We start from the raw sequence: 20,028 nt of genomic DNA on the forward strand, positions 1-20,028 counted from the left end.
GCTGCTACAGAGCTGCAATTTGGGCATTACCCAGTTTGGAGGAAAACTTTCTTTACTCAGCACACATAATAAGGTATAACAGTATTTGGTAACATCCTGCTTTTGTCTCTGCATATAAATGGTATTCAAATCCTCATTTCTCCTCCTCCTTTCTGTATGTGTGAAAATCTCTCAGCCTCCTTGCTCCTCTATGAAAAAAGTATCTACCTTGTGCTTTGCTCTCTCACAAACTGCTACAAATCCCCTTTTCACTATTTCCTCAATATACCAAAAAGACAGTATTTTAAACCAATCCTGTCACTGAAACCTTCTCATGACCAGTAGAAATACCTTCTCCAGGTTCTAAAATGTTCATTCCTCAAATGCCAACACCTCACACCCTGGTGAGGTGCACAAGCTGAGTTTATACCAGTTCTCACTCTCTGAACCACCCTTTGCAGTCTTTCACTCCTTTCCTCCCCAAGTGATTCTCAGTTCATGTCTTTTCTTCCCCCCCCATTACATTAATCTACAGTCACCCATCAAGGAGTATCAAACAACATCTCAATCACCTCTTTCAAGCCCCATCCTTAACCTCCCAGTCTCTGGCCTGCCTCCTGCAACTTCAGACTAAGTGTATCTGTATCTGCTACCTTGTGGATTCAGTAGCTCTTCTTGAAGACATGAAATATGAAAGAAAAAATAAATTTCACCTTCTGCTTTCAGCAAGCTCTTGTCAACACTAAACCTTCTCCTGATTTTCAGTCATCTCGTCTTTCACAATGGGGAACAGCCTTTTGCAAATTAACATCCATTATCAAAATCTGTATTTTAATTAACAGGACAGCATCATTTAGCATGGTCAGGAATTTGCACTCATAAAGACACAAACATTTTAGATACTGCTTTAAATATGCAACTTTTCATTTTAAAACTTTCTGTGAAAACAGTTTTATATTCAGTAAAGCACCGTTCCCAAATAAGGTATTATACAAACAGTACTAAAATACAGATATTTCTCTCATATAACTCTAAAGATAGTTGAAAAACAGCCATTTTTTACCACAGATGAACAGTAACACTTTTCAAACAGAAGTGAACAGTGCTCAATGCTTCATAAACACTGATCTCTCAGTCTACCTTAAAGTAATACAACACTGTGATAATGAACTAAGGTTTGTGATTTTTGTTGCAGAAATTTACTACCTGGCAGAACAATGGCACTCTGAAAACCCAAATGTTTTAGGACTGCCTCATCCTCTAGAAAAATGAAAATCTTATTATGGCAGTGTACTGATAACTGGAGAAAATATTCCTGATGTATTACTGAGCTCACTGAGAACGAACATTTTATGTACAATAAAAAGCAAAGGACGCAAGTTTCAGTATAATCCCCTCAATACAACACTCTTGTGAAGATCAGCAACAGATTACCTGTGTCACTCATCAGGTATTTAAGTGCTTTTCCAAAGCTACAATTTGAGAGACACACACTGACTTCCATTCTCAGGATCTGATAAGTTCATTTACTGCACTGATAACAGAAGATCCCCGGTGTTTCCATGCCCGGCATTTATGGCCCACAGGAATTCCCCAGTTTTGATGCACCAGAAGTGAATGATGTTGATTGCAGTAAGCAAAGCATAAAACTATACAGGTGGTGCAGCTGCCAAGCTTACAGTGTTCACGTGAACAGGAGACTGCTGTTATCTACTGATAAAAGTGGAACAGCATTTGTATTATTTATTCTCCAAGTGTCATTTAGTATTTGTAAATGAAATTCAGTTATTTCATGTATTAAACTTCTGACATTGGTGTGAGATAGGAAAACAGTAAAATGAAAGCAACTTTTCAACATGACTAAAAAGAAACACGCAGAAATAAGGTATTCCAGCACATTTTAACTCTTGATATATGGTAAGAGGGAACTGAGAAAAAAAATCTTGGGTTGAATATTTCTCTCAATTAAAAAACTGAAATATAGTCTTTAACCCTATAAATTAAGATTTAATTAAAAGCCCCCAACGAAATCTCTGCAGCTCCAATTATGAATGAAGACTGAGAAGTTTTCACTTCCTTGCATGTGTTCTCAAGTTAGGTTCTCATTCACTGCATTTTCCACATGAATTTTGAGTTAGCATTTGTTTTGAAACTCTTCTGCAGTGACCATTCTCAGTGCACAAGGCTGCTTAACCCAGCCTGCACAGTATCTTGGCTAAACAAAGAAATCAGAATGTCTCCCACACAGACAATCCAATACTGAGATTTGTCTTTCCAGACAAAGGCTGAGTAACAGAAATGTTTCCAAGGAGCATTTGAAAATACCATGCAATAATATTTTTCCCAGAAGTTAACTCTCCCTATGAAACTAATTCAGTAGGTAATCATATGGACGACATCCAGCCAAAGATACACTACACAAAAGCAATACTTCAGCATACAGACATTTGAATCTTTGTTTCACCATCATATTTCATGACCTGTTGGAAATGACCATCAACTCACTCATTGAGGTGATCAGCCAGTAACTAAAATGCAACAGCTGAACACGATGTCAGAGCTGACACAACACTGGATCTGATCCGAATCATTAAAATATTTCCATTTTTCCCAAACATCTCAATTACGCCTCTGGAATATTACCTTTTCATGAATTTCTTGTGTAGACTGAGCATCACAAAATGCCACTGTGGCTACATCCTTCAGAATAGGCATTTCTACTGTACAATCCCTGCCATCCAGCAACGCTACCAAGGGGCGCGGGTGCATGGGCCCGTTCATGATCGGAGGTCGAATGCCTGCAAGGAAACAGAGAACACTTGTTATTCAAGCCATGCAAATGCAATTAAAAAAAATAGCTTATAGCTAGTCTGTTTATTCTGATGGCAGAAAAAGATTTCAAGGACTGAAGCTAATAAAACAAGAACAAGTTTACACTCAGCAGTCAACCAAACACGGAAGACGTAAAGAAAAAATTCCACGGAGGTTCAGGAGGCTGAACAACGAAAGATGGATAAAACCACTAAGGGAATAGTATATTTGTTTTTTAAAGATATATCCTTACTGCACTATTAAGAAGTGTCTGTGCTATCTTATCCATGTTTTGATTGGATTCCACACCTTTGTGAGCTCGAGACAGAGTGAGAAATATCTTGTCCAGGCTTGCAAAAGTGTAGCTTATGGAATATCATAAGCAAGTCAGTGAGGATTTGAGTGTTCAATTTACATATATAATGATGATTCTGCTGAGACTAAAACATAACTGAAAAAAGCCTACAACAGCAAAATGTTGCATTTACTGAGGATCCAGTGTCCAAGTTTACAGGCTAATTACTGATCTATGTAGGTCTGCTTAGACTTAAAAAATTTTACAAAACAGTCCTATATAGCTTAGTCAAACACATCATACTTAATCCACTACTGAAAACTCTTATAAAACATGAACAAAAGGCCTCTCCCTAAACCAACATCACACTTGGAACACTGTGGAGTGACAAAGAAATTCACATTAAGTAGCTGGGGGCAGGAAAATTAGTCCCAACTGCAGACTTCATTTACATCCTCTTTACAGAGTCTTGAAATGAAAAGTAATCCTTAAGATAGTTAGAGAGCATCTTTTTTAACAGTGTAGATGGGATAAACACACAACAGTAGTCAGAGGAATAATATTAAACTGGGGATAATATTAAACCATTACATTTACACAAAAGTAGTTAAGCGTGGGTGGAAAAAAAAAAAAAGGACTTCCTGAAGAGATAAGGAAAAGCAAGACCAAAAGTACATGGGTTTTTTTTCCTCTTTTAAAATAAGTTTTAAATACTGCAAAGTGAAGCAGGCTAGATCTTTCTTATATGCAAATACCACCATATTTTTGTCGCAATGTGAATTTTAAAACATTGCATATTTCCTTGATAATCCAAGTTAGTCCAACATTAATGCAAACGATGGAAGTCCCCCAGTTAACTCCTACAAGCAGTCCCTGCCTCTTAAGTCCCAGACTGGGTCAGAAAGCAAGCCCTGAAAGACTGGTATCTGCATTTTAAGTGGATGGAAAATTATTAGAATCCCAGCTGTACAAGGCATCTCATGAAGAAAAACAGCTGCTGGGAAGAGAGATTTTCACAAGTCAACAGAAGCAGCCTATTACTCCCCCACTGGGACCAGGCTCAGGTCTGGGCTGAAGGAGACTCCTGCCCTCACAGTCCAGCCTCAACCTATAAACTCCATGTCCAGCCCTAACCAAGCAGGGATGATGGTCCAGCCCTACTACAGTCTGGTATTTAAGTTCCTCAGGCATAAAAACTTTGTAAAGAAGACAGAACAAGAGTTACTACATTTGGCTCTTTCCTGTTCTAGTCACAGTGTCTCCCAACATCTGCTGATGCTGATGGACTGACCCTGCAGTGCTCTCACCATAGCACAGAGGCACTGAGATGTGAAAAGTACTCACTAGCAAAGTTTTCCATGAGTACAACACCCATGAAAACTATGCTCTGCTGTAAAAACACCCACTCCTAACCTCTGTTGTGATAGACATGCTTAGAAATGCTTCTGGTACACGTATTCTTTCAGTAACATCCAGCCACCAAAATTAGATGGGAGCCTTTTAAATATAATTTTTGAAAACTGCACATCCTGTTAACTTACTATTGATACCTGTTTGAACCAGAAATGGCCACCTGAGCCCCATACAGTCATTTTCAGTATACAAACCACACATTAGTAATGCAGTACATGTCAGGAACATAACATGAATATACAACAAAGCTACGTAGTCACCCACAGAACAATTACTATCCTTTAATGGGAACTTAATTATAAAAACCCACATGGAACTTACTTTAAAAAACCCCTAAGATAAAGCATGTTACAGATTTGCTCATATTTCTTTCAAAGCAGTATATGTAATAGCATTACCTAAAATGCAATTAAGTGTTGAAACGAATGCAAAAATGACACTGCAAGTCCTATTCATTTTGCTTAAAGTAACTGTGTTCACTTTAGAGTTGAAATGTTATGGTCATTGTCTTGTCAGTGCAGCAAAGGCAGAACTTCAATGACAAGTTTGAATGCTAGCTAGAATAAAAAAACCCCAGAACTTTTGATACTGAAGTCGTTGTAGATGAATGAGGAAAAAAAGGCACAGAGCTATAAAAATATGGCATAGAGCTACAACTAAAGCAGCTCTGTCAACAGCAGAGCACATTCAGTCCAAACAGAAAAAGGATGAGATTAAAAACTCTCACCTCTAAGAAACACTTTTCTGACTAGAGCTATCTCAGAAAACCATTAAATACAACAGTTCAAAAAACAGCCCTTTCAGATAATGATTTCTCTAAAACACACAAAGGTGTGGTCTGGTTTTCCCCTCACACCAGCATATCTGAAGATTTCAACCAAGTTACCTGTGTAACATCAGTGCTAAGGGGAATGCCAGACGGAGCCCCAAAGCACAGAAACAGAAGTCAGAATACAACTAGAAGGACAAACTCTCCCCAAGAGACTTTTTTAAGAGTCCCTAGAATTCAAATACACCCAGTGACCTTGACCACAAAAACCCTACAAACCTTTGCTTGCCAAAATCCTTTCTGAACTTCAGCATAGACTTCCTGTTGCACAATCCTTCTGCCTAAATATCCTGTCCCTGAATCGCAGGCAATAACTCAACACTTAAGTAAACTCACAGGAACTTCATCACAGTGGCAGCCACTAGTTAAGGTTCACATTCAGAGAGACACGGCTTCACTATGAATAAGAACCTTCTGAACAAACCCCTTCCTCTTCCACCACTTAGATATGTTCTGCCCATCTCTTATCTAGAAATGTCATCCTGCACCATGCCTTTGGCTTTGCAGCAGACCCTCGGAGAGGCAGGAGGAAGCAATGTGTATTTAAGAGCAGTATTTTGCATGCCTGCATTTACAGCAAATCATGCAACTCTGTGCCAGAGAGAAATAACTGTAAAGCGGTCAAAAGTGACATTCAACACCACAAATGTGAAACTAATTTAAACAAATAATTTCACTTAGCTGGCTTATTTAAGTATATGGCATTGCATTTCACATTACACAGATAACAAAAATTATACCATCCACCCCCACATCCTATAATCTTTCATTATGGGAAAACAATCTCAGTTTATCCTAACTCAAGACTTTCAGGAACCCCTACCAACCTGACATTTCTTAATCTGAGCTTGGTTTCCAGGGTCATGAATTCGATTTCTCAATGCTTTACAATCTTCAGTATTCTGAGGCAAAATAGCAGCCTGTCATTCCATCCTCATTTCCATGTCTTTAATTTTTCTTGCAGCCTCCTGTAATCTTGAACCAAAGCTTTTAAACTTCTTATCCACTGCAACCTCTGTAGCCTGGATGGCGTTCAAATTTTTACTAAAAATTAAACACAAACAATACATTAAAACAACATTAAGGGTCTGACTCGTGCTCACAGAAGGCAGGAAACTCGAAGTTTAAAGCTTCTCACTGCATCTGTACCCTTCCCCCTTTGGCTGCTGGCTTTCCACCACACCTGCTGTGCTGCCACAGGCCATTAACATACCAGGGAAAGCAGCAGAGTGTTAAGGCACACGGGGCACCTTGCTCAGGACAGCGGGTGTATTGTACATACACGTACCTGGAACAGTCGGCACCAGGGCCAAGGCTTTGCCTGGGTGAGCAGGGATCCAGGGATAGGGTGTGATCTCCAACATCCCCCCTCCCCGTGCTGGAGGGCCAAGTGCTCCAGTGAATACCAGAGATGGAGTGAGAAGCCTTAACTCTGATCTTGCTGGTTTTGCTGGGTCTAAGTCAGGCCCTTAAGGTTATCTAAATGTATTTATGCAAAAAATCCGAAGTTTTCCCAACAGTTCTAATCCAGCTATTACTTAGGGGTTTTTGCCCACTCCTCCCCACCAATATGGAAATAATCTGGTGGTGAAGCTCTTGCCCCAGTAACAGCTACTGTGCCAGTGAGTGCTGGAATTTTTCTAAATTAATACCGGGTATGAGGTGCACAGACAGGCAGAGCAGCTCTCCGTATGCAGCAGTTATTCACCATGTGAATAACTAACAGCAGAGTACCCTTGCACAGCTGCAGTCTGGACCAGCTCTCTTGGAAAGAAAAACCTATCAAAACCTCAGTCTAGTCCAGCTTTTATGAAAAAAAAAAAAAAAAAGAAAAAAAATCAGTTTTCAGCTGCAGAACCCGAGAGGAGGCCAGCCCCATGTGCAAGCACTTAAGTGCCTGTGGGTCCCACAAACAAGAGGATTAATCAACACACTGTCCAGGTTTGCAGCCAAAACAAGAGGAAGGGTCATGAGCTATCCTATATCTCCTCTGGCACCATGAGGACTTAAAAATGATCAGACCAACCTCAGAACAACATGTAGTTTTTTAAGCTAGAGAGAAAAGGAGCTACCTAAGCAGGGTAGTGTCCTCACCGCTCCCAAATCCAACCTGTGCCTCCCATTGCTCCTGAAGCAAAGGTGCATTATTTGTGCTACACTCCAAGGGGGATGAGTTGAAGCCAATGCCATTAGGCATGCTCATGACTGGAGGGTAAGAAAGCTCTCTAGGCTCTAACATACTCTGGGCTGTTAAAATGTATTTTAAACCTTTTGTAAAACAATCTTTCATGTTCCGAACTGACAGTTACTGAAGTGATCAATGCACAAATAACTGAGGCTGCCACCGCTTACTGACATCAGAAAACATACCAAAATGCAACAAGAAAAGCTATTAGGATTAATGATGATTAACAATGTCATTTTCACATTTTTCTGCTGCTGATTAATGGAACATCATTAGGATCAGGAATGTCTCATATAAGGCATACACATTAACTTAACTAAAGGACACTGTCAGGTTTGTAGGCCCAAAATTTGACCTACCTTTCATTGTCTTAAATCTGTTTGCAAAGTCCATGTAATTCTTTAAATGTGTTTTTCTTTTTTCAAAACAAATGCTTCAATTCTTTTTTCTGAAAAATACATCAATGCCAAAAAGCACAACACTTATCAGTAACCCTATAATGACAAACCAACAGGCACATGAAATGGAGGAGAGCAGCCTGGCAAAGGAGAGTTGTCACGTCTCTGGGGATTCTTACAAGTGCAAAGATTTAATAAGCAGGAAAAATCCCTTGACAACGTCCTTTTCAAAGAATTTGTGTTGCAAAACTTTCTTTATACACTGTAAAACGTCAAAGTGATTTACGTTTTTAACAAAATGCAAACTACTGAAAAATCTAATCAATATTTACAAAAACAAGAGCCAAAAAATGACAGGTTGGATGTTCAACTGATTTACAGTCTTGCACATGTAACATGAGACTAATCCCCTGTGGCATTTACCTTTACTTTATATTCTTACCTAGGCATAAATTCAGTGAGAGCTGTCATTTATTTACCATAAACCCTCAAAAAAATTTGCATGTTTTCCAAAACTAAATGCTAATATTAATTCAAGTAAAGAACAAGTTGTCAAAACAAACAAAAAATATCCTCCTCATAACACGAACACAGAAGCTGTTATGAATTAGGTTTGCCAATATGCACTATTAAAATTCCTAGAAACATCATACTTCAAAAACATATTTTAAGGTTCCTGACCTATGATGCATTTTTACTCTTTGGACTTTGTTTTGAGAGATCACTGTTTTGTGCACCGTGAACTCAAGTGACATTAAGATTCAAGGTAGAGCAAAACTCTAAGAGCAAACAATTAGAAATAAATTTTAAAATACAACACAGGTACAAGGATCAGTAAAATGAATGCAAGGAAAAAAAGAGCACTTACCAGCCTTCAGTATTTTGATATTCAGCATATTTAGATGCTGAATATGCAACACAAAAATCTCCTGATTCCACCAGAATCTGAGCCAACACTTTTTGTTGCTGCCTTCAAGACAAGCAGGATGCAAATTCCCATGATTTAGGATATGGGACTGGAGGGCAGCACAGGGGAGAATATTCTTAAATAAAGAACACCAACAAGGGGCATGCACAGAAAAGTGACAGCCACCCTCGGAAGACTGAATTACTCAGCAGATTAAATTTAATTTCCTTCTTTTCTCAACTCATTTAATGCTTCTAACTACGTTTCCTAAGATTTTTAGGAACCAGTTGCAAGGTTTATTAAAATTTATAGGAACAATCCCAAACTGATTTTCAAAGGAGCAAGATCTGGACTTGACAGTATAAATGCAAGAGAAAACTGAGTATAAACTTCACTTGAAGCATGTGTTCAGTCCCTGTGGAAGTCCCCAGAGCTCAGAGGTTAAGGCTGAGCACACTGAAACTTTACTGGAAGAGCAGAGCACACCAACACTGTTGGCGCCTATGCTTTTTATTTACCCAAACTCAGTAAAAACAAGTCATCTTCCTTCTTTTCTTTTTAATTTGCAAGAGACCAAGAAAAATACAAGTGGTTTCCTGTGCTGTGTTGACCCACTGATGTGCAGAGCAGTCACACCCGGTTGTATCCTCCTGGTAACTGTGCAGGTTGAAACGCACCCAGAGCTCCACAGGACACTCACAGCTCAAGCCCTCACACAAATGTAAAACCAACACCACCGTGTAATTACCACCCCAGCCCACAGACTTTAATGGTACTTGGATTTCTGCACACATCTCACCATTATTTCACTACCTGTGAGAAACGAAGCTGGGTACCCAAGCAATCACTACAGCAGAAAACACAAAGGCCTCAACACAGTGTTTGGAAACAATGCTCTTACTTGATTTTCCCTTTTGGTACCATCAAAGCAGAATGACCCAATGATTTCTATTTAGAAAAATTCCACACTTCCCTGCTGTTACTGGAACCTGAATCACGGTTCCTCATTACTTTTCCACACTCACACAGCGGGCAAACTTGCCATTCTTAGACATTATTCTGACAACCACGAGGATATGGGTTTCTGTTTTATTTTTTAAATAGCGTTCCCTAACCAGTCTTTTTTAAACATCTAGTAATTTTGCTGTTATTTGTCCAGCATCTGTCAGTGTCCACACAAAATCCTAAGTGCCTGCCAGGGTACAATAAAACAAAAGGTCCCACAAGGCACATCTTGAAAGCCTGTGATCAGAAATAAAGGTCCGATAAGGGGAAACAAAATCATCTGGTAATATTTTCTATTACTACACATGTACTTCAAACTTCCACAAGAAAACTGGAAGTATTTCACATCTGTCAAAAAATTACTCAAATTACATATTTGGAGCATGCTGTAATGATATGCCTAATCTTAACTAATACTTTTCAAAATAAGACTGAAAACAATATGAATCACACCTATTTAATGTCAAATAAACAAGCAGTAATGGCATCATGAGCTGTGGTAAAATGTGTTAATTTTCTATCACCATTTACAAAGCAAAACAAATTAAGATATTCAGTAACAACTATATCAAGTATCAAAACCAGAAAGTCTAAGTATCTGCAATAAAACATACACAAAAACCAATGTTGCAGAAGTGTTGCTTTCAAGTATCACATACATGAAAGCAAATTCCAGAGAAAAGCAAAACATTTTTAAGGCCTGAGTTTTCCCTGGATATGCAGCATCTTAGTGCCTGTCCACAGTGAATATTTCACCACTTCAAATATTTTTACCTTTATTAAGTAATAAGGGTGGGGGGGAGGGAAGACAAATAAATGAGCAATGGTGGAGCTGCCCTAGCTGAGTTCACTCCCATCAATCCCAGCTTCAGAGAAATTCTGGCTAAGGCTGCCAGCTTCTGTTACTTATTCCATGAGTTTTATGGTGACTGTGGAATGCCCCTGCCCACACACGCTGTGGCAAAAGCCACCAAGTATTTGGTAACTTACAGGAATCACTGCAGGGAAGCTGGGGACAGTCCCTACAAATAAAGAATCAAGGAACTTGAGAATTATGACCCTCAGCAACCACGTTTGCCAGGACTATGGACATCAATTTCCCAGTTATTGATGGGGCAGCTTCTCCAAAATAAAGAACTGAAGGCATGAATCAAGTCTGCATCACAAATGTTCCCAGAGCTCACCATATGCTGGGTGTGTATCAGAATATGCCTCCACTTCCATCCTCTCCCAGGACAACCATGGAGAAGGCTGATTATGGCAACTGGAGGGTAACCCACCCTAACACACTCCCAAACTCTAGTTTAAAATACAACTGAGCTTATATTTCAGACCATAAATTTTATGGGTTGGTGGGTGTGACTTAAAAAATAAAGGGGGGGGCAGAAAATTCCTGCTGGCAGTAACTGGAAAAACAATCTGCTTCAACAATTGCACTAGGAGCAGAATGATTAACTCCCCGAGCCATTCCAGTAACAATACAGATCATGCCAAGACTTACTAAAACACTTTCCACGGAAGAAGCGGGACTGGAGACTTTCAGGACAACGTTTAGAATAAATAACCCAAGCCTAGAACGGGTTGGCAAAGCAGGGCTGTGCTGCACATGAAGGGAAGTACATCAGTGGCCCGGCCCCTCGTTCCTTTAGCCATGGATTCAGCACAAAGCTTGGAAGCACTGCTTTCTCACTTTAAATCAAGTTATCAGAACTGCCATCTTGGCTGTGATTTGGATAAAAGCTGAACAGCCACATAATGTTAATTTAAAATGCAACTCCCCTAAGGAATGACTCTTGATGTGCCTGTAAAATATGATGTATTTGAACTATGTAGGAAAAAAGAAGAAAATGGTAATTTGCTCCTCCAAAAACATTACTCTTACAGTCAGTTATTTTATTCCAGCAGGTTTGGGTTTTTTTGTTTGCTTTTTTTTAAACCACTGCCTCAGCTGCAAATATGCTTTGGGATAAAATACCACTTTTTAGCATTGTCAATGCAACCACTTTCAGAGTATTAATTTCACATTATATTTTAAAGACACTGACAAGTATTTATTACAACATAAAATTTCTGAATGTAGCCTGCATTAATGGCTACTCTCTCTCTGTGCTTCTTTCCTCATACTTTAGATGCTGTACAGGATTCCAAGAAAGAAACCCAATAACCTGAGCAGAGCCAACATCAAAGGCTTCCTTTATTCTGATCCCAAACACCAAAAGCAATTTCTCTAACAGCACACCTGTACTTTGACCCAAGAACGTTAAACTATTACCTGGGACACTCCTTATTTTCCTTATCAAAAAGTCTGAAGATAAGTAAGTGTGGGGCCTTGGATAATCAAATTAGTTTCATAAGATTTAATTTTTTTTTTGAGGTCAGTAGAGCACGCTCAAATGACACTAAAAATAACAGTATGGAAATATTGTACATATTGAACTCTGACATCTCCAATTTCTTCATAACTCCTGAAACTTTTTTTCCTGTATTTTGGGAAAGCAGCAAATGTGATTCACCATCCTCTCAGCTGAACATCATGATGCTGTATGTGTCAGCAATCCTTACAGTCAAACAAAAACAACAAAAAACCTGTGATTCTTGTTTAAGGATGGGAAGAAGGGAGGAGAGCTGGAAACTTCCTTTACGACAGACAGCTAAAAAACTTTTTAAAAAGCAGACAAATATATATATATAGAAATATACATAATCTAGACTTCTAAGATCAGCATAATTAAAACAGGTCAATTCAACACAGCATTAAGGTTTCTGGTAAATGAGGATAATAAAATCCCTCAAGTTACACTTCATTATGTTCTTCTGAAAACCAAAGAAACTCTGACAAACGCTGAACCTCTGCAAAGGGCTCCTTAAAGCTCTTTTTTCTCTCTCCCTTTCTGGTTCCTCCCACAGCCACTGACCTCTGCTGTTCTCTGTCAATATTAAGAAAATGGATGATGATGATTACAAACTAGAGAACAGTGCTGTTGTAAAACGAGAAAATTTGAAGCAATGAAATCAAAGTCCTGCACCTCCCATCCAGGGTCCTCTGCAGCCGAATCAAGCTTAAATAAACAGTTTTTTCTCAAAAGATATTCATTTTGAAGGTAAGCAAACAGGATGTATAAAAATGACAAGCTCACTGAGTATGGGCCAGTAACAACAGTTCAAGTGCCAAATAAAACAGGCAGTTTAAGGCAAAAGCTGGATTTATATTATCATGTTACATTTAATCATAATATAACCAAAGTGTATGATGTAAGAGAGCTGTTCTGAGCTTTTCTTCAAGTAGAGATCTGAGTTTCAATTACAAAGGCTCTGGTCCCAACATCACAGTTAGAGCTGTACTGAAAAACAGAGTTAAAATTGGGAGTTATTCCCATGACTTGATGAGAGAAGCAAAATATTTCTTCCCACACATACCACATGCTAAAGGGGTTTAGGGAAGGTTTTTGAACATTTTGAGATGCTTTCCACTGAACTAGTGAAAAGTCAGAAGTGTTTAAAAATGACCCATATTTGCATTTTTTTCACTAGGCTTTACAGTTTCTTTTAGTCTCTCCAGTTTAAGCATTTTCAACTTGAAAAGGATCTATTCACATGCATTAAAATGCTTTGCAGATAATTATAAATTTTTCAGGGCACAAATCATGTTCTATCTCTGTAAATTGCATAAAACGTTTATGCAAGTATTAAGAAAGTATTATAAAAGGAATTATTGAATCCACTATTAAGAGTTACAGAATCTTAAAGCAAAAGGGGACCAGGGTACCCTTCACTCTTCACACAGATTTCTTGCCAGGTTCTCTCTCTGGCTGTGTATTCTTGGTGGGATCGAGCGCTGCTTTTTGGAAGATGAATTCACTACTCCATTTCCCCGTAAATCAAGTCAGGATGTCGGTTTGTAGTTTTATTGCAGCCTTTTCTGTGCATATTTTAGCTTAAAAACATAAACTTGCTCCAGCTCCCGTGTCCTCCAATCTGCAGGCAGAGGCACTTACAAAATCTGCCCACGGCGCGTCTGTGCGTCACACAAATGCCATCTCCCCCTCTCCCAGTGACAGCCTTCAACTCGTGCAGCTCCACAGCTCCTGAAAAACGGGCAGTTACGAAAAAGGGCCCCCTTCTGAAACAAAATACAGACTGAAAACAGTCTGAGTAGCAATTACAATGCTCTGGTTTACGCTCGATTAGAAGCTCGATTTTAATCGATTAGGAAAAAATTCCGAAATAAAGAAACCTCACTCCGTGATTTTTCTGCATTTTGTGAAACTACAAAGAGGAGGGATGTCAGTAGCAGGATAAACAGCAGCATGCTGAAAGGCTGCAGGAGCATTGTGTTTCTGAAAGAAGACAGGAAACACTCAAATCACCTGGAATTTTATCATTCTAAGATAAACAATCACAGAGCATATCTTGAAACTCATTCTGTTGTTCAGAAAATGGACATGGCAGAGAGAAAGACATTGGAAAACAAGTCTGATTCCTACTGCCTGTGATTTCTGAAAAACTGGGAGAGAATGACAGCTCAGTCCTTGCCCAGTGCAATACAACAGCTATCAGAGAACTCCCAGAAACCATCATGACTACTTTCCAGAACACCACGGGAGAACATGAAGCTCATCCCTTGCACTTCGGATTGAGACATAACAGAGTAACAGGTCTCCATAACACATTATTTTCCCTATTTTCTGAATGTAAGGCAAACTAAACCAGTGCAGGTGTATCACTGCAAAAGTAGAAAACTAAGTTATACTTCTGCTCCCTAACTTTGGTTACTGCCACTCTCTTTTTGCTTACTAGGTTCTTTGAAAACACAACTGTTATTTCAGAGGAAACTGTAGCTCTTAAAATGTTTTCCTCAGATCAATCTTTTCATTCTTTCTGCCCCTCCTCAGTCAGGACTATCAATCCCAGTTACAAAAGGAAGAGGAAAAACAAGTGCTGAAAAGAACAAATGAAATCTAAAAAATAACTCTCTGTGGTGAAAACTGTACATCCAAAAGTAGCCCAGATGAGGGTCATTTATTAGGTCTGCACTGAAAACCAGGTTAAAACAAAGTACATATAAACAGTGAATAAGCAGGTGTTGGTCAATGAGCTAAATGCTTTAAGAGGAAACTCCACCTGTGCTTTCTCATTTTTTCTGAAAAATAATTAATTAACATTATTTCCTTATACAGTCTACACCACACAGTACATTGTGAAATGTGACCCTCAGGGGCTTAGATAAAACACTCAGAACTATATATTCCTTAAAAGCATGTTCAATACTTCATATAAAGATAATTAAACTGTGATGTCAAAAATATTTAAAGGACAATAAAATTAGTAGCTTGCTTCTCTGGGAGGTCTGACAACAACCCACAGCAGAGAGCTTCCCATCATGAGGGAAGCCTTTGATTTCAGTGAGTAGTCTACCCAATCTGTGGAAAAATTAATTCAAGAAGGACACCAACCACACACAACAAGCTGGGCAAAGAACTAAAAATATGTAGAAAGAGCCTGTACTTGTTACTGAGTATTCCATTCCAGAGAGAACATGAAAGAAGAGATCAATCTAAGCCAGAAAAGTGAAAATTCAGCATGGGGATTAAGTCAATTAATAGCAGGAGTTTTATCCTCAACGTGGTTCTCACTGCTGCCCTTCCAGGACCAGGAATGCCATTAGGCACTTCAGGGAAGGCTGGGGAGGGAAAAAGTAGTTTAGTGCATCTTCTCTCCACTTACTCTGCAAGTACACCAAGAAGATGAAAGGGTGGGACCCATTTATTTTTCACTCTTGTCTGTCAACAGACCCACTTGTTTACAAGAGAACGAGGGTGGGGGTAGATGGGATAAATGGTTTTATTCTGCACGATGAGATATTGTCACACAGGAAGCGGCAAGGCCCAACTTTCCACAGCTGCATCATGGTGAGTGAAAATCTGATCTGGAAACTGCCCTAAAAAGCCCTTGTCTGCTGTATTAAACTCTATTTCTCAACCTCTGAGAAAACCACTTGCAAGTAACTACAAGGAAGCTCTGAACAGTTTCTGTAGAAGAGTTTGGCACAAAACAAGATATTTCTTCTCCACCGAAGTTTTTAAATAGTAAATGTGAAAATGTGGGGGGGTTACACCTATAGGGATTTGTTTGTGTCATTTTATAGCTAATTTTTTTTTAAACTGTCCAGAGGGAGTGAGCCATATGGTTGCTGAGTAATACCATGAAATTCATAACACAAGACTAGTGGCATGAACAAAGTATTTCTAATCTGCAGATCTGTAGTTCTTTTTCTGAAATTTGCCAAATCCTGCATAGACTTACACTTTTTAAATTGAACAGTGCATACTTCAAATTAAGAAATGAAGAAAAAGCAGTGCAGTACTACACCCAAAGAGGCCAGATGAACTGATTGTTTATTAAATATGTAAAATAGAGTTATGAGCAGTACCAATTGAATTTGTTTGTTCTGCACACTCTATCAAATGGTTAGTGAAACAAAGTGTCTGAAGCCTGGAGCAGGATGGAGAAGTATGTGCCAAAGTAAATGAACTCAAATCTTAGTTTTATTCTGCATATCCAGTTTGTATAAAGCTCTTCAGACAATGGTCTGTAGCTGTCAGGAATGAGACTGAATCTCATCCTCAAGAACTCGAAAGCAACCACACTGAAGGCAGTCTGCTTACAGCAGGTCTTAGACAGTTATCTATACTTAAAACAGTATTTATTCAGATACAGTTTCAAATCTTTAGAAATGTGAACCAACACTAATAGTCTAACTGTTCTTCATGAGGATGTGTGACAGCACTTCTAGTTTCTCCCCAAGCAGCAGTCTCTGCCGCAGACCATCACACCCCCCCAAATGCTGCTGCAAGAACTGTAAGAGCAACCAGAAGTTGATTTTTGACAGTATTGAGGTATTTCAGAACCTCAAACTCCTCTAACTAAAATCACGAAATATCTATGAAAGCATTCTGCTACTTTTGGCAATACTGATCAAAGCAGATCTCCAACCTTTTCCCAGGGAAATGCAGCAAACCCCTAAAAGAAAACAGGCCATTCTTCCAATAAAAAAAAAAAGGAGGGGTAACGTCACTAAATATATTTAAAAAAAAATAAATTGAATGTTGTGATTTTGCACTGTTCAGAAGTATCACATGCCTTCTGGGCTTAAATGAAGATTTTGTGTTAGTCTTTGTTTCGCTGATTCTGTCAAGTTATATGTATAAAACCAATTTTTATATGAAGTACTGTCTTCATAATACAGTGCACACGATGGAGTAATTATTTTTTTTCCCTCTGTTAAAAGAAAGAGCACATTTTCCTCTCTAAGACAGAAGGAAAGATAATTTACATTGCATCAGAAAGCATGCAAGTATTAATGATGGGGAATGATGAAGAACATAAATGGCTTCTATTTTCACATTCAAAAACAAGTACCTGCAAATTAATGCTAAAAGCAACTGGCCTATAAGGGAGCCATGTTTCCATGCCAACTGATCACAGAAAGACACAATTCAACAAAAAATGAATAACCTACAGAAACAAGAAAATAAAACGCAAGTAGAAGTGCTGGAAATCAAGATCCTGACCATACCCAACTATTTTACAAGAACAGCAAAGAATACAACAAAGGATGCAATTTAAGACATGAATGGTGTACAGCTAATGACACTTCATCATTACAATACTTCTAAAAGCTGTCAGTCTCTAGTCAAGAAAACCAGGACACAGAACACCTCTATTAAGGAGGAGGGAACACTTGTACAATTCTCACGGAGGTTTCACAGTTGGTCAACATGAAAGCACCAAGTGCACACTGAGCACATCTTTCATCAGGATTTTCTGTTTTGTCTTTAAGAAGGTCTTGCTTTGTTCCTTGTTCAGAGTTGTTCTGGGGTTCTGCAGTGGGTCAGCAGAGCGAGGCTGTCGCTACCTGAGCGTTCCTTGCAAAATCAAGCCCATTAGGAGTGAGCAGATATGGATCTGCACACAAGTAGCTCACAGGACAACGTGCACAGATCTAACCTAATTAATATTTATATATATTTGATAATCTGTTCTAATTAATATTTTCTATATGTATGAGTGAATTCGACTTCACAACTGATAAAAGCATGCTACCACTAACAACTGGGTTTTTACCACAGCAAAAAAATAAGTTAGAAGTTCACAGATAAAGTCATGGGATATAAAGTCCACACATATATGCAGTTGTATGGGGAAAAACCAGACTTAAGCAAGAAAGCTTAGAAATACTGAACAGATGAGAATGCTACAGATCTAAATATAGCTGGTTCCAAGATACTGACACACAATAAAACCAGCAGTTTGAGTATATGTTCCTTAAAACCTCAAGAAATAAATAACCCCCAACTAACAGGCTCATAAACCCTGTATTCTAAACTACTACAAATTGAAGACTAAATTTATGTTTATTAGTATGTCTTTATCAAGGAAGCAACAGTGCTTTTCTTCCAATTTAGTTCTTAAAAACATACTAAAAGTCATTAGAGGTTTGAAACTGATGAAAAATTATGTCATAGAACTGGAATTTGGAAATCCCACCATTAATGAGAAATGCACAATTAATTTCAGTGCATTTGAATTTTACTGCTTCAAACTGCCAGCTTCAAACCATATCAACTGTTTTGCCACATTCCTCATGAGAACAGAAAAATGAGAGTTTGTATCCACCCTACTGAATGTGAACACAGATTACATGACAATGGGCCTATATACTGCATGGAAAAATGCAAAGTTTACATTAAATGATTTTTAGTTTCATTTACTACCCTCAGTCTGTGTAGGAACCTCAGTGACATGAGTGGATAAAAGAAAATAGTTATGCAGCCATGTTCCTGCTTATCTAGACAGCACAAAAGATTAAGGGTTTCACCAGACTTTCTTCCTCTGTCTATTCAGAAGTTATTAAGAAATGAATTTTTAGATGTAAGTTCCTTGCTGACCTTTTAAAACAGGCATTGATAACAAACAAGCCATGCATTTTCTAGGGAAAGTTTTACCATTTAAAGGTAAAAAGTAAATATATTCTAGTAGAAAAAGACCCAAGTTGAAAAGTTCTTAAGTCACCAAGATGATTCTATTTTTTTTCAACAAGAGCAAATGTTTATATCACAGCCCAAGGCAACTACACAGTAAACATTTAGCATTTCTGAAATTCTCTATGCCTCTGACTACCTTTCCTCAACCTCTCTTTAGGGCTGGACACTGCCAACTGACCCAGCATTTCTGCAGCTCTTCTAGAAGCCAAAAAACCTGGTTATTCATCTGTGTGGAGAGGCCATGATTTCTGCATATTTCTTCATGTATAAACTATTACTTTCAGGCAGTACACACTAAATTCCTGTCTGGGATCCTGAAAAAAAACTAAGACAAAAAATGTACACATACACTCAAGACACAGTTAAGACTATTCCTAATTGATAAAATTCTGTATGTAAAGTCATGCACTTCACAATAACCTTTGTGGTATGTGACCTCTTCAGCAGCTCCTAAAGTACAAAGATATGAATTCCAACAGGGAAAAACGTATTTTGATAAATCCCTATCTGTCTTAAATATTATAAAAATGACCCCTGCTCAGAGCAACAGCAGCAAGTGGAAGCTGTCTGACAGTACCTGCACTCCCAGCTCCACGCTTCCCTGACAATTAATTCCTGCGATGTTTTGGAAGGACCAGGGGCGGGTAAAGCTGAGTAAGATGAACGGTCAGTTCATCTTCTCAGACCTTTACCTCTTTTCATCTATTGTCAAAGAGTTTCTTCTGTTCTACAGACACCTTTCTATTTTTTGGAACCTTCTGAGAGTCAGTTTTCTACTGGTGACATCATTTCACTAGCACGTATGAAATCATCCACAGAGCACATGGATTTTTCACATAGCACTGCCCTGGGCAAGATCCTAAATGGTGAACAGAAAACTCCATGTTATTTAAATATGAAGAGGAGAACAATAATGAAGTAAAGAAAAAATAAATCATTCTCAAAAGAGCAACGACTAGGAGGGAAACCAGCAACAATTTCATGTTCGGCAACACTTCTTAGCCTTGGCCAGCACAGTCTGTTTATATAAGTGGAAGAAAGAATGCTGCCCTGAACCTGCCCATTATCCCACAGAAAAGGTATTGTGGGAATGCTAACTTTCACCTGGCTAACTTCCAGAAGCCAGCGGGAAAAAACGCCCTCTTAAAATTTTAGTCAACTG

At 38.6% G+C, this 20,028-nt stretch overlaps 1 protein-coding gene across 6 annotated transcripts in view; it reads right to left on the minus strand.

Annotated features, from left to right (window-relative positions):
• Positions 1–20,028, minus strand: part of CTBP1 (C-terminal binding protein 1) — a 237,551-nt gene that overhangs the window by 34,505 nt on the left and 183,018 nt on the right. For 4 of the 6 annotated variants that reach the window (XM_018088050.2, XM_018087885.2, XM_018087995.1 and 1 more), the window contains exon 3: positions 2,623–2,777. In XM_018088050.2, coding sequence (XP_017943539.1) covers positions 2,623–2,777 — 155 coding nt within the window. Of the gene's footprint in view, positions 1–2,622; positions 2,778–6,154; positions 6,372–7,871; positions 7,963–20,028 lie in introns of those variants that run through there. The other 2 variants (XM_018088156.1, XM_018088101.1) reach the window with 2 other exon arrangements.

The sequence above is a fragment of the Manacus vitellinus genome, unplaced genomic scaffold (genome assembly GCF_001715985.3).
Source record: "Manacus vitellinus isolate BGI_N305 unplaced genomic scaffold, ASM171598v3 scaffold_0_pilon, whole genome shotgun sequence".
NCBI classification, from domain to species: Eukaryota; Metazoa; Chordata; class Aves; order Passeriformes; family Pipridae; genus Manacus; species Manacus vitellinus.